The following is a 14,834-nucleotide window of genomic DNA, read 5'->3' as shown; positions in this document are numbered from 1 at the left end:
TCCCCTTCTTCACTTAAACTGAGAGAGACAGATGTCCCTGAATCTACAGCCAGGGACCTGATGGGGTACTGCATCTCTCTCACCCTTTCCCTGCTGCTGCTGTTGCTGCTGCTAAGTCGCTTCAGTCGTGTCCGACTCTGTGCGACCCCAAAGATGGCAGCCCACCAGGCTCCCCCGTCCTTGGGATTCTCCAGGCAAGAACACTGGAGTGGGTTGCCATTTCTTTCTCCAATACATCAAAGTGAAAAGTGAAAGTGAAGTCGCTCAGTCATGTCCAACTCTTAGCGACCCCATGGACTGCAGCCCACCAGGCTCCTCTGTCCATGGGATTCTCCAGGCAAGAGTACTGGAGTGGGCTGCCATTGCCCTCTCTGCACCCTTTCCCTAGGGGTCCCCAAACCCTCTAAGAATGTACCCAAAGCATTGGCAGTGAGAACTTTATTAAGGAAGGGTGACTTTGGCTCCAGACAAGGGAGATGGTGGCGGGGGGCGGGGGGGGTGGGTGTCTCGTAACAGTAGGAGGCCCTGGCCCTCAACCCAGGGCTCTGACAGAAAGCGAGGGAGGCACCTGAGTTCCCCAGGACCTGGATATCCCAAGGCACCATGGCAGCTGTGTTCAGAAGGAAGTTTCATTGAGCTTCGTCTTGGGGGGTACGAGGGGTGCTCCGAGACCCGAGGAGGGCCGGGGGGCTGGTGTTGGTGGCCGCCGGGGCTCCGGTCCACTCCGCACCAGTTCCTGGCAGCGCTCCACAAAGCTGCCTCCCCCGCGGCGCCGGGCCTCGGCCTGTGGGGGGCTTGGGCTCCCCCGACGGCTGGACAGGGAGGTGTTGCTGAAGGCTGAGTGGAGACTGAGGAGGTGATGAGGGTCAATGAAGGGCGTCAGGATGGAGCTGGGTCCCCCTCCCATAAGGCCACCATGTTCTGCCCTCTCCCCCATTGGTCATGCCTACCTGGTGAGAGAGGTCCGAGGTGAAGGGCTGGGGAGAGAGCCCCTGGAGGAAGCCAGCGGGGCTAGGTCACACAGCTCCAGCTGTTCCATCAGCTCTTCCTCTGTCAGGCCCCCTGCTGGGGGGCAAGGAAGCAGGGTCAGGAGCAAGACAGGGGTCATAGGCCAAGGGACAGAGGTCATGTGCAAAGACTGAGGTCGGGATAGGAAAAAAGGTGCAGAGGTCAAGGAACAAGGGTCAGAAGCTAAGAGAGACAGGTTAGAAAGCAAGGGCAGGGGGGCTTCCCTGGTGGCTCGGTAATAAAAAATCCACCTGCCAACGCAGGAGACACAGGTTCGAACCGTGTTCTGGGAAGATCCCACATGCCACGGAGCAACTAAGCCCCTGCACCACAACTATTTAGCCTGTGCTCTAGAGCCCAAGAGGCTCAACAGCTGAAACCAGTAAACCCTGTGCTCTCCAACAAGAGAAGTCACTGCGATGAGAAGCCCGAGCACCGCAGCTGGAGAGCAGGCCCTGCTCATCGAAACTAGAGAAAGCCTGCTCGAAGCAACGAAGACCAAGCACAGCCGAAACTAACTAACTAAATAAAATTATATTTAAAAAGCAAGGGTAAGGAGGGGTTGAGGGTAAGGGGTCAGAAGGTCAGGGCTTGGGGAGGGCAGTCATGGCGAAGAAGGTTGTGGAGAGGGGTTCAGGGTGAGTCTGTGTGGTGGGAGTACCAGGGGCCTGGCCGAGGCCATCCATGGCGGTGGTCAGGTCCCACATGGCCAGGCTGCCGTTGGCCTGGCCGGTGAGCAGGTAGCGCCGGGGCCGGGAGCCAAGCCTCCGGGAGCCCTCACACTCCAGCACCGTGAAGGCGGTGGTGGGTGAGCCGTCCACGGAGCGCACGGAGCACACCCTGAGAGGGGAGGGCGCAGGGGTACCTTGGTCACGCCAGAGCCTGGCCTGCTCCCTCTTCTTGTCCTTTACCCTTCCCGGGCCTCAGTCCCCACCATTATGACTTCCCTTCCTGCCTCTCCGATGACCACCCAAGCTTCTCCATCACTCCCAGATCTTGGGTTCCAGCCCTGCGGGTCCAGTGCCCTCATGGATGTCCCCAGCCCCACACACCCATCATGGTACTTAAATGGGACTCTCCCCAGACCTGTTGCCCTCCCTGCTCCTGATCCAGGAGAACGGTGCTCCCTCACTTGCCAGCATTACCCACGGTGGGTCCACTCAGCCTTCTGCCTCTCTCCCTGGACCCCTTCCCCCATCCCCATCTGGCCCTGGTCAAGCCCTGCCCTCTCCGGCCAGCCATCTGTCCCAGCCTCCTCCCTGGGCTCTTGGCCTCCTCTCTTCCAACCTCCAATCCATCCCCCTGAGCACAGCCTTGGCTCCCAGAACACGCAGGACAGTCTTGTTTCTTCCATACTACTGGCAAGGCTCCGCCCCGCTACAGCCTCAACGCTTACCTCCAGTTCTGTGCTCCAGCCCCCAGAGACTGCAAGCACGTCTCTGGTTACCCTCTTTGGCCATTCCAGCCTTGGCACATGCTGCCCATTCAGCCAGGCACAGCTATCCCCTCCCTCCTTTCTTCTCTTTGCTCCTATTTATCCTCAAGGTCTTTGTTCAGAGGCTCCTCTTCAAGAGACCCCTGTTCTCAGGCTGACGCAAGCACTGCCTCTGGGTTCTCATGGTTTCCCATCCTTCCCCCATCCCAGCCCTCACTGCCCCCAGCCCCCATCCAGGCCACAACTACACAGGTACCTGGGGTTGTTCCAGCTTCACTCTCATTCACACCTGTCACACCTTTGATACCCTCAGGCCCTACACCTAGGGCCAGGCTTGCGCTCCTTCCCAGCCTCAGCTCCTGCTGTGCCCCGTTGGCTGAGATGCCCTTCTGACCTCTGTGACCCAGCTGACATCCTGCCTTCTGCTCTGACCACCCTCCCTGTTTGATGGGATGGTCCTCACCGCTGGCCAGTGGAGGAAAGACGCACGAACAGCTGGCTGGCACTTGGTACCACCTTCTGAATGAACACTTGCTGGTCATCTCGCTCACCGTAGGGGCCTGGGCCAGGTAGAGGGGGGCTGTCAGGGCCAGCTGGGGTCTCTGGGACCTCCAGACCCTAAGACTCTGCCCCTTTCCCCACAGTTGAATCTCCCAACCCAGGACTAGGTCTCCATCCCCAGGATGCTGGAGCTGGGCAAGGTCAGAGAGGGTCGAGGGTCAGCAATAGTCAGTGGAATTCAGGCACATCCAGGGGAGTATCCTGGATCGGCAGGGATCGGTGGGGGTAACAGAATCCAAGCGGGGCAGCTGGGAGTAATTGGCGGTCAGAAGGGGTCAGGTGGTGGTCAGTGGAGGTCAACTCCATCATTTGGGTGGGTCAAGAGGGGCCTTCAGGGGTGAGGAAAGGGATCAGTGGAGGCGGGTGGAGGTCATGCAGGGTCTGTGGGGGTGGGGGCCCAGGGGCTAGGAGGCACCAATGTCATTGCCAGCACTGCAGCCACCATGCCCGTCGGCCGACTCCAATGCCAGGATCTTGAACGAAGCCAGAGGAGTGGAGCCAGGCTGGGTGGAAATCATGCCGCGGAAGCGAGTCACGGACCATGTCCGCACGTGGTTGCTGTCGGCACAAACTGGGGAGCCAGAAGGCAGCAGCAGGTCAGGCCTGGCGGGGGAATGGCCACTGCCTGAGCTTCCTGAGCCCCGAGATGACCTCCTTTCCAAGGTGTCAGGATCCCGGCCCCCTCTGAATTCTTCCCTTTCTTCATCCTCTCTTCCCCAGAATTCTAAAGTTACCAACCCTGTTGGCTCTGCCTCCAAGTCATTCCAGAGGCTGATCTTGCCTTTCCCTGCCCACTGACCCCAACCCCCCCACCACGGTCCTGTCTGCCTCATCTTCTGCCTGGACCATCACAACAGCCTCCACCCTGGCCTTCCTGCCCCCTAGTCTGTCCCCATGTTCAGTCAGAGGGACCCTGTGAGCACTTGCATCAGGCCACAGCCCTCCTCTGCTGGGAGCCCTCCTGCGGTGCCATCTCACTCAGGCTTAAGGACCAAGTCTTCTCCGGGGTTACAAGGTCCCCCGACCTACCCCATCAGCCCCCACCCTCTTCCTCGCCCACTCTACTCTGGGCTTCCTTCGGTATGTCAGTTGTCCTCCCGTTTGACAGCCTTCGCAGTGCCTGTTCCCTTTGCCGGGAATGCTTGTCCCCATTGATCTGCGCTGCTCATTGCTGTTCAAAGTGCCTTCATCAGGAACCACGTACTCTCATGACCCTGGTGCTCTCTAGTCTCTCACACAGCCTTGTTTTTATTCACGGCCCCCATCATTGTCAGATAGTGATTTAGATTTGTATTGATTTATCATCTGCTGCCCCAACTAGGGGGCTTCCCTGGTGGCTTAGAGGGTAAAGCATCTGCCTGCAACGCGGGAGACCTGGGTTCAATCCCTGGGTCAGGAAGATCCCCTGGAGAAGGAAATGGCAACCCACTCCAGTACTCTTGCCTGTCAGCTCCAAGGGTAGGGACTTGGCCTGTCTTGCTTATCACAGTATCCCGTGCGGGAAAATGGTGAAATTGATGAATTCTCCCCTCTCCTGGCAATTCACTCTGCCCCAGACTGCTCCCCTTCACGGAATTCTCTGGAGGCCACTCCCCACACCATGCCCCTCCCCAGTGGAGACCCTCATCCGCCTGGCCTTACGGTCCCAGCGGAGCCATCCCTCTTGCAGGGAGAAAGATGCCCGGGGCAGCTGGATGAGACTCACCCGAGATGAGGTGCTTCTCCGAGAGCATGATCTTGGTGACAGGGCTGCGGTGCACGGTGAAGGTCTGGAAGAGCTGAGGCCCCGAGCCCACTGTCTCGGGGTGCTGCACGATGACCCGCACACCCCCTGAGCTGGTCCCGTAGGCGATCTCAATCCAGTTTCCACTGTCGCCTGGTGAGGAGCCAGGGAGGAAGAAAGGGACGGGGTCACAGACAGACAGAAACTGGGGCAGAGAGAAAGAGTCAGCAAGGAACAGACACGGAGTCAGAAAGTAAAGAGGAGGGGAGAGAACAAGGAGGCAAGACATGGGAAACGGAAGAGAGAGGGACGGAGCAGATAAAGAGAACCAGAGACAGAAATGAAGACACAGAGACAGAGCTAAGAGGAGTGGGGGGAGAGAGAGAGAAACAGAGAAAGACGTAGAAACAGGGAGGGTTATAGAGACAGAGGCTGACAGAGAGAAAGACGGAATTTGAGGAAAACAGAGAAACATGGAAAGGGACATACAGACAGATAGCAGTGAGAATCCCCTGGCAATTCAGTGGTTAGGACTCAGCACTTTCACTACCGTGGCCAGGGTTCCATCCCTGGTCAGGGAACTAAGATCCTACAAGCTGCACAGTGGGGAAAAACGGAAAAAGAAAAAAACGACAGCAAGACAAGAAAATGCAACCCTGTGTGCCTGAGGGACTCCTCCCCCATTGCCAACTTTCCACAGGGGAAAAGGTATGTTGTAATGTTACAGACTTAATGGGCCATCTTAAAGAATGTGGGTAAAAGGTGGTTTTAATATTTTGTGCAAGAGTTAAAAGCAATGAATTCAGGTGATGCGTAGCAACATGGACGGACATTTAATTTAAGGCAGGATAAGTGAAGTGAAAATCACTCAGTCGTGTCCGACTCTTTGCGACCCCATGGACTATACAGTCCATGGAAATCTCCAGGCCAGAATACTGGAGTGGGTAGCCTTTCCCTTCTCTAGGGGATCTTCCCAATCCAGGGATTGAACCCAGGTCTCCCACATTGCAGGCAGATTCTTTACCAGCTGAGCCACAAGGGAAGCTTAGGCAGGATGGATCAAAGTAAAATATATAAACTGAGATATATACTCAATACTGTTTATGCAAATTCAAAAACATGTCCATAATACGTGCTTTTTAAGGGCACATACAAATGAAAAGCTAAATGTTAAACACGCATGACAGAACAGTGGCATGTGGTGAGGAGAAAAGGAGTAAGTCAATGAAATAAGAAAAGGGCCCTTGGGAACTCCCTGGCAGTCCAGTGGTTGGGGCTCCGCATGCTCACTGCCAAGGACCTGGGTTTGATCCCTGGCAGGGAATTAAGATCCCACAAATTGTGAGGCATGGCCAAAAATAAGTAAATAAAGTTTAAAAAGAAAGAAAGAAAGGGGATTTATGTGATGGCTGTGAAGTTAAATGTATTATTAGTTTACTACTGCTAGAAAAAATGTACTACTGTGACCTCTACCTCACACCACACACCAAAGTTAATCTGAAATGGAACAGGGACCTATGCGTAAAAGCGAAATATGCAAAGCTTCTAGAAGAAAATATAGGAAATAAGTCTTTGCAATCTGCAGGTAGGCAAAGACATCTTAAGCTCCAGAAAGCACTAACCATAAAATAAAATTAATCATTATGCAAAGTGAAAAAAGCCAGACACAAAAAGCCACATGCTGTATGATTTCCTTTACACGAAACATCTAGAACAGGCAGATCCACAGAGACAGAAAGCGGGTTAGAGGTGCCCAGGGGCAGTCAGCAGGGAGGACAGGTGTGACTGCCGACGAGCGTGGGGTTTCTCTTTCGGTGCTGAGAACGTGCTGGAGTTAGATAGTGGTGATGGTGGCACAGCTTTGTGAATCTGCTAAAAAAATCACTGAATTGTGGACTTTATGGGGTAGAGATTGTATCTCAATAAAAAGAAATAAAAAATCAATCTATTTCTCTGCATTTGCGATCAAGAAAACAAAACACAAAGACTGCTCCAAGTGAGAGAACTCAGCTTCACCCCGTGTAAGACACACATCCTCTTTTTGTTTGTGTTTATTTAGGATATTTTTTTTTTGAGGGGGGGAGTACAGTTTGGCCACAACCTGAGGCTAATGGAATTTTAGTTCCCTGACCAGGACTTGAACCCAGACCCTCCGCAGTGAGGGCATGGAGTCCTAACGGCTGGACGGCTAGGGAGTTCTCGAGTCACACATCCTCTTTGTTTTAGTAGCGTGCAAGCATCACGCCCCGATCACAGAGATGGGAAAGAAACACCAAGAAGAACTACAAGAGGCCAGCTTTGCCGTTGGCGGAGAAGCCTGCCATGGCTAGCACCTAGCACAGTGCTTACATGTAAGTGGTGCTCAGTAACTGTGGAATGACTGAATGGGTTGAATCTATCTCCTTCTCAATATATCTCACTGGCCCATGCTACGCAAGTGTCAAGTGGTAGGGAGACTGCTGTGGGCTGGGGCTGGGGCTGGGGCTGGCTGCTCGTGGCAGAGGGGCAAGGCTGAGCCATAGCTTACTGGTCTTGGGGGTGAGGTAGACGCTCAGGGCTGTGACCCCGTCCTCTGCCGGGTCCCGGTAGAGCTCGCTGACCAGAAGGTCGTTGTCCTTCATGCGTAGGGGGAATTTCTGCACATCTGGCGGCGGCGGGGGTGGGGGGGACACGGAGGATAAGTGGGTCGGCTCAAGGTAGCCCAGCCTTTCCCCTCCTCTCCCACCTCCGAGGGGAGGCTCTTGGATAGCTGGGGTGCTGGCCACTGCTCACCCACATAGTAGATGGAGCCGTTGTTGCAGCCCAGGAGCAGGAAGGAGCCTGCAGCGTCGTAACTGGTGATGGGTTGCACCTCCTGGACCTGGGGGCGGGGAGGGCTGTGGCCAGGGTGACCCTCCCTGCGGCGCCCCTCCCGGCAGGCCTTCGCCTCTCTGCTCCAGCACCACCCACCAGGCAGGGCTTCTAGGCTCCCTCCTCCCCAGCCTTGCCTGGTCCGGGTCTGCACCCTTGACGTCTGTCTCTGAACGACTCTTGCTGGCGCTATTTCTTAGTCTCTCCTTGACTTTGTACTTCTGACATCCCAACTTTCTTTTTTTTTTTTTGGTCAGGCTGTGCAGCTTGCAGGATCGTAGTTCCCCAACCAGGGATTGAACTTGGACCACAGCACTGAAAGCGCACAGTCCTAACCTCTGGACCGCCAGGGAATTCCCCGACATTTCTTTTTTTGTTTGGTTGTTTTCTTTTATTTATTATCCCTGAGATTTCTTTATTCATCTCCATCTACCTCCCTGTGGTGCCTTCATCTACCACAATCATTTAGTCTAGGTCTCTCTCCATCCACCCTCTTTCTCGCTCTCTCTCTTGCCTCTGACTTCCTGTTTCTATTTATTTCTCTCCATTTCTGTTTCTTTCTCTCTCCTTTCTTTGCTTGTCCATCTCTCTCACCCAAACTTACACTTTAGAAAACAACGCTGTAGGTGTATATATATGTTGTACACACACACACACACACACATATTTTACATGATGGACAGAGCCTGGGGTGAGTGCAAAGAGAATGACAGACGTTTGCACATATGTCTTGGTTTCAGCCTCCTACACCATCTCCCCTTACCTGCTTGGCCACCCCAGTGCCTGGAGATCCCTCTCTTCCTTTCCAAAGCCACCCATCCTTCATGTCAGCTCAGCAGCCCCAGATCCTCATTAGGCCTTTATCATACCCCACCTCACCCTGACACTGCATCTGGCCCACTACCAGATTCTTTGGTTCTTTCCCGGTCAGGTGGGCCAGAAAGCAACGCCTCCTTGGGTCTGGCTGGTCTGGACACCTGGGAAGGAGGCAGCCAGGCTGGCCAGCTCCCTGACCTGCCAGTGCTTGGTGACGGCGTTCCACACGCCGATACGCCCTGTGTGGCTTGTGGCGATGAGCTGGTTCCCAACGAAGAACAAGGCTTCCACAGGCACCCCCAGGTGGAAGACTCCTGCAGAGGGTGAGAAGGGCTTGGCCAGGACCCCCTCTCACAGCGGGATAAGTGGGGTGGCAGGGAGAACTCTGAGGGCCAGAGGATTCAATTCAGTCATAGAGTCTTTACAGACTAGAGGATTCCAGCAGGAATTACAGAGGATTATGATGGGCTGGATTCCTGCTGGGGTGTGGGACTCTAACGGGGTGTGGAATTCAGCTGAGATTTTCAACAAAGGCAAAAAACCCTATGGGTGGCAGGGTATTCTCACGAGGATTAAGATTGGTCAGGGAACAGATTAGTCTAAGGAGTCAGATTTCTTCTAATGGGAACAGATTCTAACAGGTTTGGGGATTCTACTGGCATGGAGAATTCGACCAAAGCAAAGAGATCTAACAGGGCCGTGAATTTTGACATAGGAGAGAACTGTATGTGGGTGGATTTTTCCACCAGACCAAAGAATGCTAATGGGATACAGAATTTCAAAGGGTTGGCACATTGTAACAACACGAAGTCTTATAGGTATGAGAATTGTGTAGGGTGGCTGTTTTAACAAGCCACAGGTTGGAGCAGAATTATAAAGGGTGAAAGGGTTCTAGAAAAAGCCTGGGGCCATAACTATCTCAGAAAGAAAGTGAAAGTGTTGGTCGTTCAGTTGTGCCCAACTCTTTGGGACCCCATGGATTGCAGCCCACCAGGCTCCTCTGTTCATGAAATTCTCCAGGCAAGAATACTGGAATGGGTTGCCCTTCCCTTCTCTGGGGGATCTTCCTGACCCAAGGATCGAATTTGGGTCTCCTGCATCGCAGGCAGATTCTTTACCGCTGAGCCACCAGGGAAGCCCAGGCTCCCTCTCTTACCTATCTCAGAGCCACCGCCTTCTGGCTGCAGAGCCCACAGCAGGATCTCGCTGCCTGTGGCTACTGCCACCATCTTGTCATGCTCTCCCAAGGCCCCACCAAGCACCCGGGCTGTGAGTGCCAGGCGCTCAATGGGCCAGTCCAGGCGGGGACTGGAGAATACCAGCTGCCAGCCGGAGGCTTCCTTCAGCCTGGAGGATTGGGGGACATCATCAACCTTCACCCTGAGCATCCCCTACCCGCATCAACGGGGCTCAAGGCCACCTCCCACCACCCTCTCTGAGCACCTATAGCAGACAAGAAACTGGGTATAGGCCACGGCGATCCAGTTGTGGTGTCCGCACACCAGGCGCACCATCCCCGGCTCCTCGGGTAGCCCTTAGGGGGAAAGGCAGGGATCAGGGCAGGGTCACAGGGCCCATTGGCTACCCCGATCTCCCATGAGACAGAAATGTACCTGATGGGGAGGGAGGGGATTTCTCATCCAGCATTCGGCCCAGCAGCCCTGCATTGCCCAGGTTGGGGGGCATCGTGTTGCTCCGTCGGACAGGGGCTGGGCGACCCCCTGCTTGCTGGGGCCCCACCAGGCTGTGCCGGTTCCGCCGCTTCACCGGGAACACTATGGCAGAAAGAAGGGGCAGAGCAACAATAGTTGTAATAACTGTAAAAACTGTCACAGAGCAAACACTTGAGATGTGCCAGATACTGATTTTCCCACACAGGTAGCATAGTCTCCTAGAGAAAAGATTTTTGGTGGTGCAGGGACATGGCATTAAGTGACACTGAATCACATTGAGCTGCTCCCTTATCAGTTCCTTTGAGCCCATCACAAAGAATCAGTTTGGGGCTGCGATGATAATGAAACCCCTTCAATATATGTTGATCTTTCTTTTTAAGAAATGGAAGCCTGTTCCCTTGGCAGGCAACAGCATCTACCCAGAGTTTAATTACACTGTTATGTTTAAGGGTTATTTCATGTCCACTTATTTATGGCATAAATGGCAGTGATATAAAGCTTCTATTTATAATGATAATAAAAAAATACAGAATCAAACTAAGCTAAGAGAACAGTAGGTCTTCATATTTGGCAAACTTCATGAAGGTGACAGGTACTGACTGAAGTTAGGGAAATAAACTCATAAATTGAACTCCCCAACGCTGTTCCTTCTACCAATCAGCAAAGCATAGTAGACTACAGTTTCCAATAACCACTGGGGCATATTTTCCATGACCAGTGGGCTGGCTGCTCCCTGGGGATTACAGTCAATAACTCTCCTTTAATATTTCTCCCCTCCATGCAAAGGACACCAGTTCTCCCTAAGACTCTCTACAAGGAAATCAAAACTGGACTACAACTTCCATCAGGCTCCAAGGCAAGCTGGAGCCTCAAGGGGACTAGATTGGCCCATTGCCTCATTGGAAATGCAGTTTCCTACTTCCTTCTCAAGCATTAGTCAAAGCATCTGATGTAGAACTACAACTCCCATAGTGTCTCAGGGATCACAGCTGAGGCAAGCAAGGGCTGCAGCCTTATGGGAAATGTAGTCTTTAATCCCCCACCCTCCATTCCCACCCTGTATTCCTTAATAGTTCCCACCTGGTGGAGGCAGGTAACCAGTAAAGAGGACGTTTCCACAAGAAGATCGATCCAACTCTTCAAGAAGCTGTAGACGACGAACTGAGGCAGAAGGACTCACAGGCTGGGACTTGGAGAAGGCTGAGGTAACCTTTCCCCCTCCCCCATCTCCTCCACAGAATACCACCACTCCCCTGAGACTCAGGACCACCGAATCCAGTGTTCTCAGCTCTAACCCCACCTTCTTTCAGAAGTGAGGAGAAAGAGGGAGTATCATTAGAGGGCTGGTTTTCTATGAGGATGCTAAGGGGGTGGGCCCACTTACCCAGAGGAGTCAGCCCATAGAACTGGGCTTCATGGAGGAGACTGGAACCGTGGACACCCCTGGGTAGTAGAATTGACTAGGTGTCAGGGTCTGGGGAGTGGGAGTGGGCAGAGAATTCTGAGGACCAAGTTTTTGAAACTGCACAGAGAATCTCAAGAGATAGCAAATGTGGATGGTATCAAGATTCTAAAGAAGAAATTATCTGGGTGGTGAAAGTGTGTGTGTGTGTGTGTGTGTGTGTGTGTGTGTGTGTTGGGGAGGGATATTCTAAAGAACTTAAGTGAACATTCTGAGGGGAAGAAGAGACTTCTAAACTGCACAGAGAATCTCAAGAGATAGCAAATGTGGATGGTATCAAGATTCTAAAGAAGAAATTATCTGGGTGGTGAAAGTGTGTGTGTGTGTGTGTGTGTGTGTGTGTGTGTGTGTGTTGGGGAGGGATATTCTAAAGAACTTAAGTGAACATTCTGAGGGAAGAAGAGACTTCTCAAGGGGTAAAGACGTGGGGGACTCCCCATTATCTTCCATGCCCACCTAGGGTCCAACTCTTTGGTGCGCAGGAAGTTGAGGATGGGAGCGAAGACGGTGGGGTCCCTGTCGATGAAGATCTGCGGGGAAGGGAGACAGAGAATAGATGGGGCAAAGAGCGGGGCTGAGTGGGGCTCCTGTCCCTCCTCCTACCAGCCGCCCCGTTTCAGCTCTACTCACGGCTCCGGTCTCATCTTTCAGTGTCGAGATGCGTCCGCTTAGAAGACTGCAGGGAGGGGACGCAGAGCAGGTGTCACGGGCCGGAGTGTGTGTGAGGGGAGATGAGATCTCCCCATACCCAACCCTCCCGTCCCCCACGCTAAACTCGCTTCCCCAATCACCTGGAGAAGAAGGAGTCTGGGATCCAGGTGAGAGTCTGGCGAGAGGTACTGAATCTGTGCGGGGACGGGGAGCGGACGCGAGATGACGGAGGATGAAGAACGCGGCCCCCAGTCTCAGCACCGGATGAGTTTCTCTCCCTCCCCCAGCATCCATCCAGGCTCCCGCGCCTCCAGCAGGGGGCGGAGCAATCCTTGATGGACAGAATTCCCCCCGCGGGAGAGGCGGGTACTCCCAGCCGGGTCCCCGGCCCCGAGAGTAATGACTCAAGAAACTCTTACACTCACCTCTTGCCTCCCACATTCAGATGAATCACCTCTCCGGGAGGCCCCCGACCTGGGACCCCGTCGACTGCAGGGGCCGCGGCCGCCATGGCCCCCGGGCTAGCCGGCCGGCCTGCACCCGCTTCCGGGTGTGTATCCCGCCCCCGCCCCCACCGCGTGCTCATTGGGCTTCAGACTCCCAGAGCAGCTGGCGATTGGGCAAAACGCTCGCCCATCGCGGTTCACTTCTCCGCCTCCTTAAAGGGTCCCGCCTTTCCTGTCCTGGACGGGGCGGACCGAGCGGCTCCTTTGGGGAAGTTTAGTTACCACGGGTAGCAGACCGTTCCTCATCCCTCTGGGATTCCCAGTTTAGGAGTGGCATCTAGGTGCTTAATCGGGAACACGAGTTTAGACCTCGAAACTAGTCCACACCAAGAGGGACATCTAAATGTCCTCCGTAAGACAGTTTCTCCCTGTCGCTCCACCTAATCCTCCTGGGCGCAGCCCATGAAACGCGAAGAAACCAGCATAGACCGTCAAAGCCAAAAGATTTATTATAGGTACATAGAGTGTGCGCCTGCCACACCTCTCCTCACCCCTGGACCCCGGCGGCTTCTCCAGGTGGCCATGGGGGCTGCCCACAACCCAGTTCCCCCGCTCCCCAGGAAGGTGCTCCAGCCAGAAGCATGCAGGGGGGAGGGCTTCCCCTCGCCCCTCCCCTCACGATGTCGTATTTACAACTGGAGGGGGGAGGAGAGAGGAAGACAGTTTTGAGCTTTGACGCCCCTCCCATTAAAAGCCTTCGCGGATGCGGGGCGGGGGAGGAGGAGGTCGACGTTTTGCAAAAATAAACTAAGGAATTACCGCATGGCTCTGAGACAGCGGAGTGCGGAGGCTAGGGGCCCGTTTCACGCCTCCTTCCCAGACAGAGATCAAGGCAGCATTGGAAGTGAGGTAAAGGCGGGGAGGGGGCGTCCCCTCCCCACCCCCTAGCACCCTGGATGGTCCAGGGGACCTCACCAGCGCCCCCATGCCCGTCCCTAGGGCGGAGGGGGGGACGGGAATTATCGCCCCTACCATCCCAGCTTCGTGGGGCAGGGGGCTTGGCTCAGCTGGGCCCTTACCCGCCCCCGGCGCCCCCAAGCTCAGTTATTGCATAAAAATAATAGAGCCCCAGCACCTGGGGTGGGGGTGGCGAGCGGGAAGGGGCCGAGATATGGCTATAGGGGCAGCAATCCCCCCACCACTTCTTGGGGTGCAGGAGAAGTCCCCTCCTTTCCAGTGCCAGTCATGGCGCATCCTCGGTGTTGGTGGGACTAGGGGCTCCCTTCCGCCCCTGCGGAAGAGAAAGTGTCTTTGTGCCCACGGTGCAGGGAGGAGGGTCGAGAAGGTGGGAAGTCACTTCCGGCGCCCGCTGGCCCTGCGCTCCCCTGCCTCCCGCTTGGGGTTGCCCTCGTCTGTGGACGATGTGGTGGGTTGTGTCTGGCCCCAGCGGGCGATCTCGGCGTGTTCCCCAACCGAGGCGGCCACAGCCTCCAGCCAGCCGTTCATCTCCTCCTGGAGGGAGAAATAGGGCACGTAGTCTATATTTGGAAGAGAGGAGACTGAGTAATAGATGAGTCTGGAATCTGACTGCCCACTCTGAACCTCAGCTTCCTCATCTATTAAACGGGGTAATAATAAAAATGACAACAAGGATGATGATGATGTAAACAGTTACTTAGTACTTATTTTGTGCCTAGCTCTTCCTTAGTGGCTCAGACACTCTGCAAAGAATCCCTCTGCAATGCAGGAGACCTGGGTTCGATCCCTTGGGTTGGGAAGATCCCCTGGAGAAGGGAATGGCAACCCACTCCAATATTCTTGCCTGGAGAATTTCATGGACAGAACAGCCTGGCAGGGGACAGTCAGTCCATGGGGTCACAAAAGAGTCGGATACGACTGAGTGACTAACACACACACAGTGTTCTAAGCATGTCTGTGGATCAACTCACTTAATCCAATGCAACTGGATTATATCTAACTCCCACTATAAACAAGAAACAATAATATCAGCAGACACTGTATTTTCCCAGCTCAGTAAGTATTCTACTTGTATCAACTTATTTAATTCTCATAATAACCCTATGATGGAAAACTATTTTTACTTCCATTTTAAAGATAAGTAAAAGAGAATAAAGGCCTACTTCATAGCCTCTTGGGAAGATGAATGGGTAGCAAGTGTTACTATTTTCAACATCTCTTCAAACCACCT

At 54.1% G+C, this 14,834-nt stretch overlaps 2 protein-coding genes across 6 annotated transcripts in view; both read right to left on the bottom strand.

Moving 5' to 3' along the window:
• Positions 1-423: 423 nt before the first annotated feature.
• Positions 424-12,738, bottom strand: SHKBP1 (SH3KBP1 binding protein 1). Of its 2 annotated transcripts, none has more exons than XM_019978251.2 (18): positions 12,605-12,738; positions 12,320-12,373; positions 12,159-12,204; positions 11,985-12,058; positions 11,451-11,509; positions 11,147-11,227; positions 10,007-10,168; positions 9,837-9,927; positions 9,550-9,740; positions 8,592-8,707; positions 7,500-7,587; positions 7,255-7,371; positions 4,710-4,880; positions 3,420-3,575; positions 2,907-3,003; positions 1,670-1,848; positions 951-1,065; positions 424-848 (listed from the first exon to the last, which is right to left on the bottom strand). In XM_019978251.2, exons 1-18 carry the CDS (start codon positions 12,688-12,690, stop codon positions 617-619), a joined length of 2,115 nt encoding a protein of 704 aa, XP_019833810.2. In that variant the 5' UTR covers positions 12,691-12,738; the 3' UTR covers positions 424-616. The 2 variants fall into 2 exon arrangements, with proteins under 2 accessions (XP_019833810.2, XP_070627152.1); XM_070771051.1 differs by having other exon boundaries at positions 951-1,062.
• A 378-nt stretch (positions 12,739-13,116) lies between these two features.
• SPTBN4 (spectrin beta, non-erythrocytic 4) overlaps positions 13,117-14,834 on the bottom strand; it is an 80,513-nt gene continuing 78,795 nt past the window's right edge. For 3 of the 4 annotated variants that reach the window (XM_070771046.1, XM_070771049.1, XM_070771050.1), the window contains one exon: positions 13,117-14,137. In XM_070771046.1, coding sequence (XP_070627147.1) covers positions 13,979-14,137 — 159 coding nt within the window. In that variant the 3' untranslated portion in view covers positions 13,117-13,978. The remainder of the gene's footprint in view (positions 14,138-14,834) is intronic. The other variant, XR_011561559.1, reaches the window with a different exon arrangement.

This window comes from Bos indicus, chromosome 18, assembly GCF_029378745.1.
Source record: "Bos indicus isolate NIAB-ARS_2022 breed Sahiwal x Tharparkar chromosome 18, NIAB-ARS_B.indTharparkar_mat_pri_1.0, whole genome shotgun sequence".
In the NCBI taxonomy this organism is placed as follows: domain Eukaryota; kingdom Metazoa; phylum Chordata; class Mammalia; order Artiodactyla; family Bovidae; genus Bos; species Bos indicus.
This window is presented reverse-complemented; position numbering and strand designations above follow the sequence as displayed.

Excerpts from the sequence above, each read along its gene's own strand:
- SHKBP1 (XM_019978251.2), bottom strand. The coding sequence starts at position 12,690 with ATGGCGGCCGCGGCCCCTGCAGTCGACGGGGTCCCAGGTCGGGGGCCT. Across the intron at positions 9,741-9,836 it reads CAGTTTCTTGTCTGCTATAG|GCTGAAGGAAGCCTCCGGCT; the intron begins GTGCTCAGAGAG and ends CCAATCCTCCAG. Across the intron at positions 7,372-7,499 it reads CGGCTCCATCTACTATGTGG|ATGTGCAGAAATTCCCCCTA; the intron begins GTGAGCAGTGGC and ends CGCCGCCGCCAG.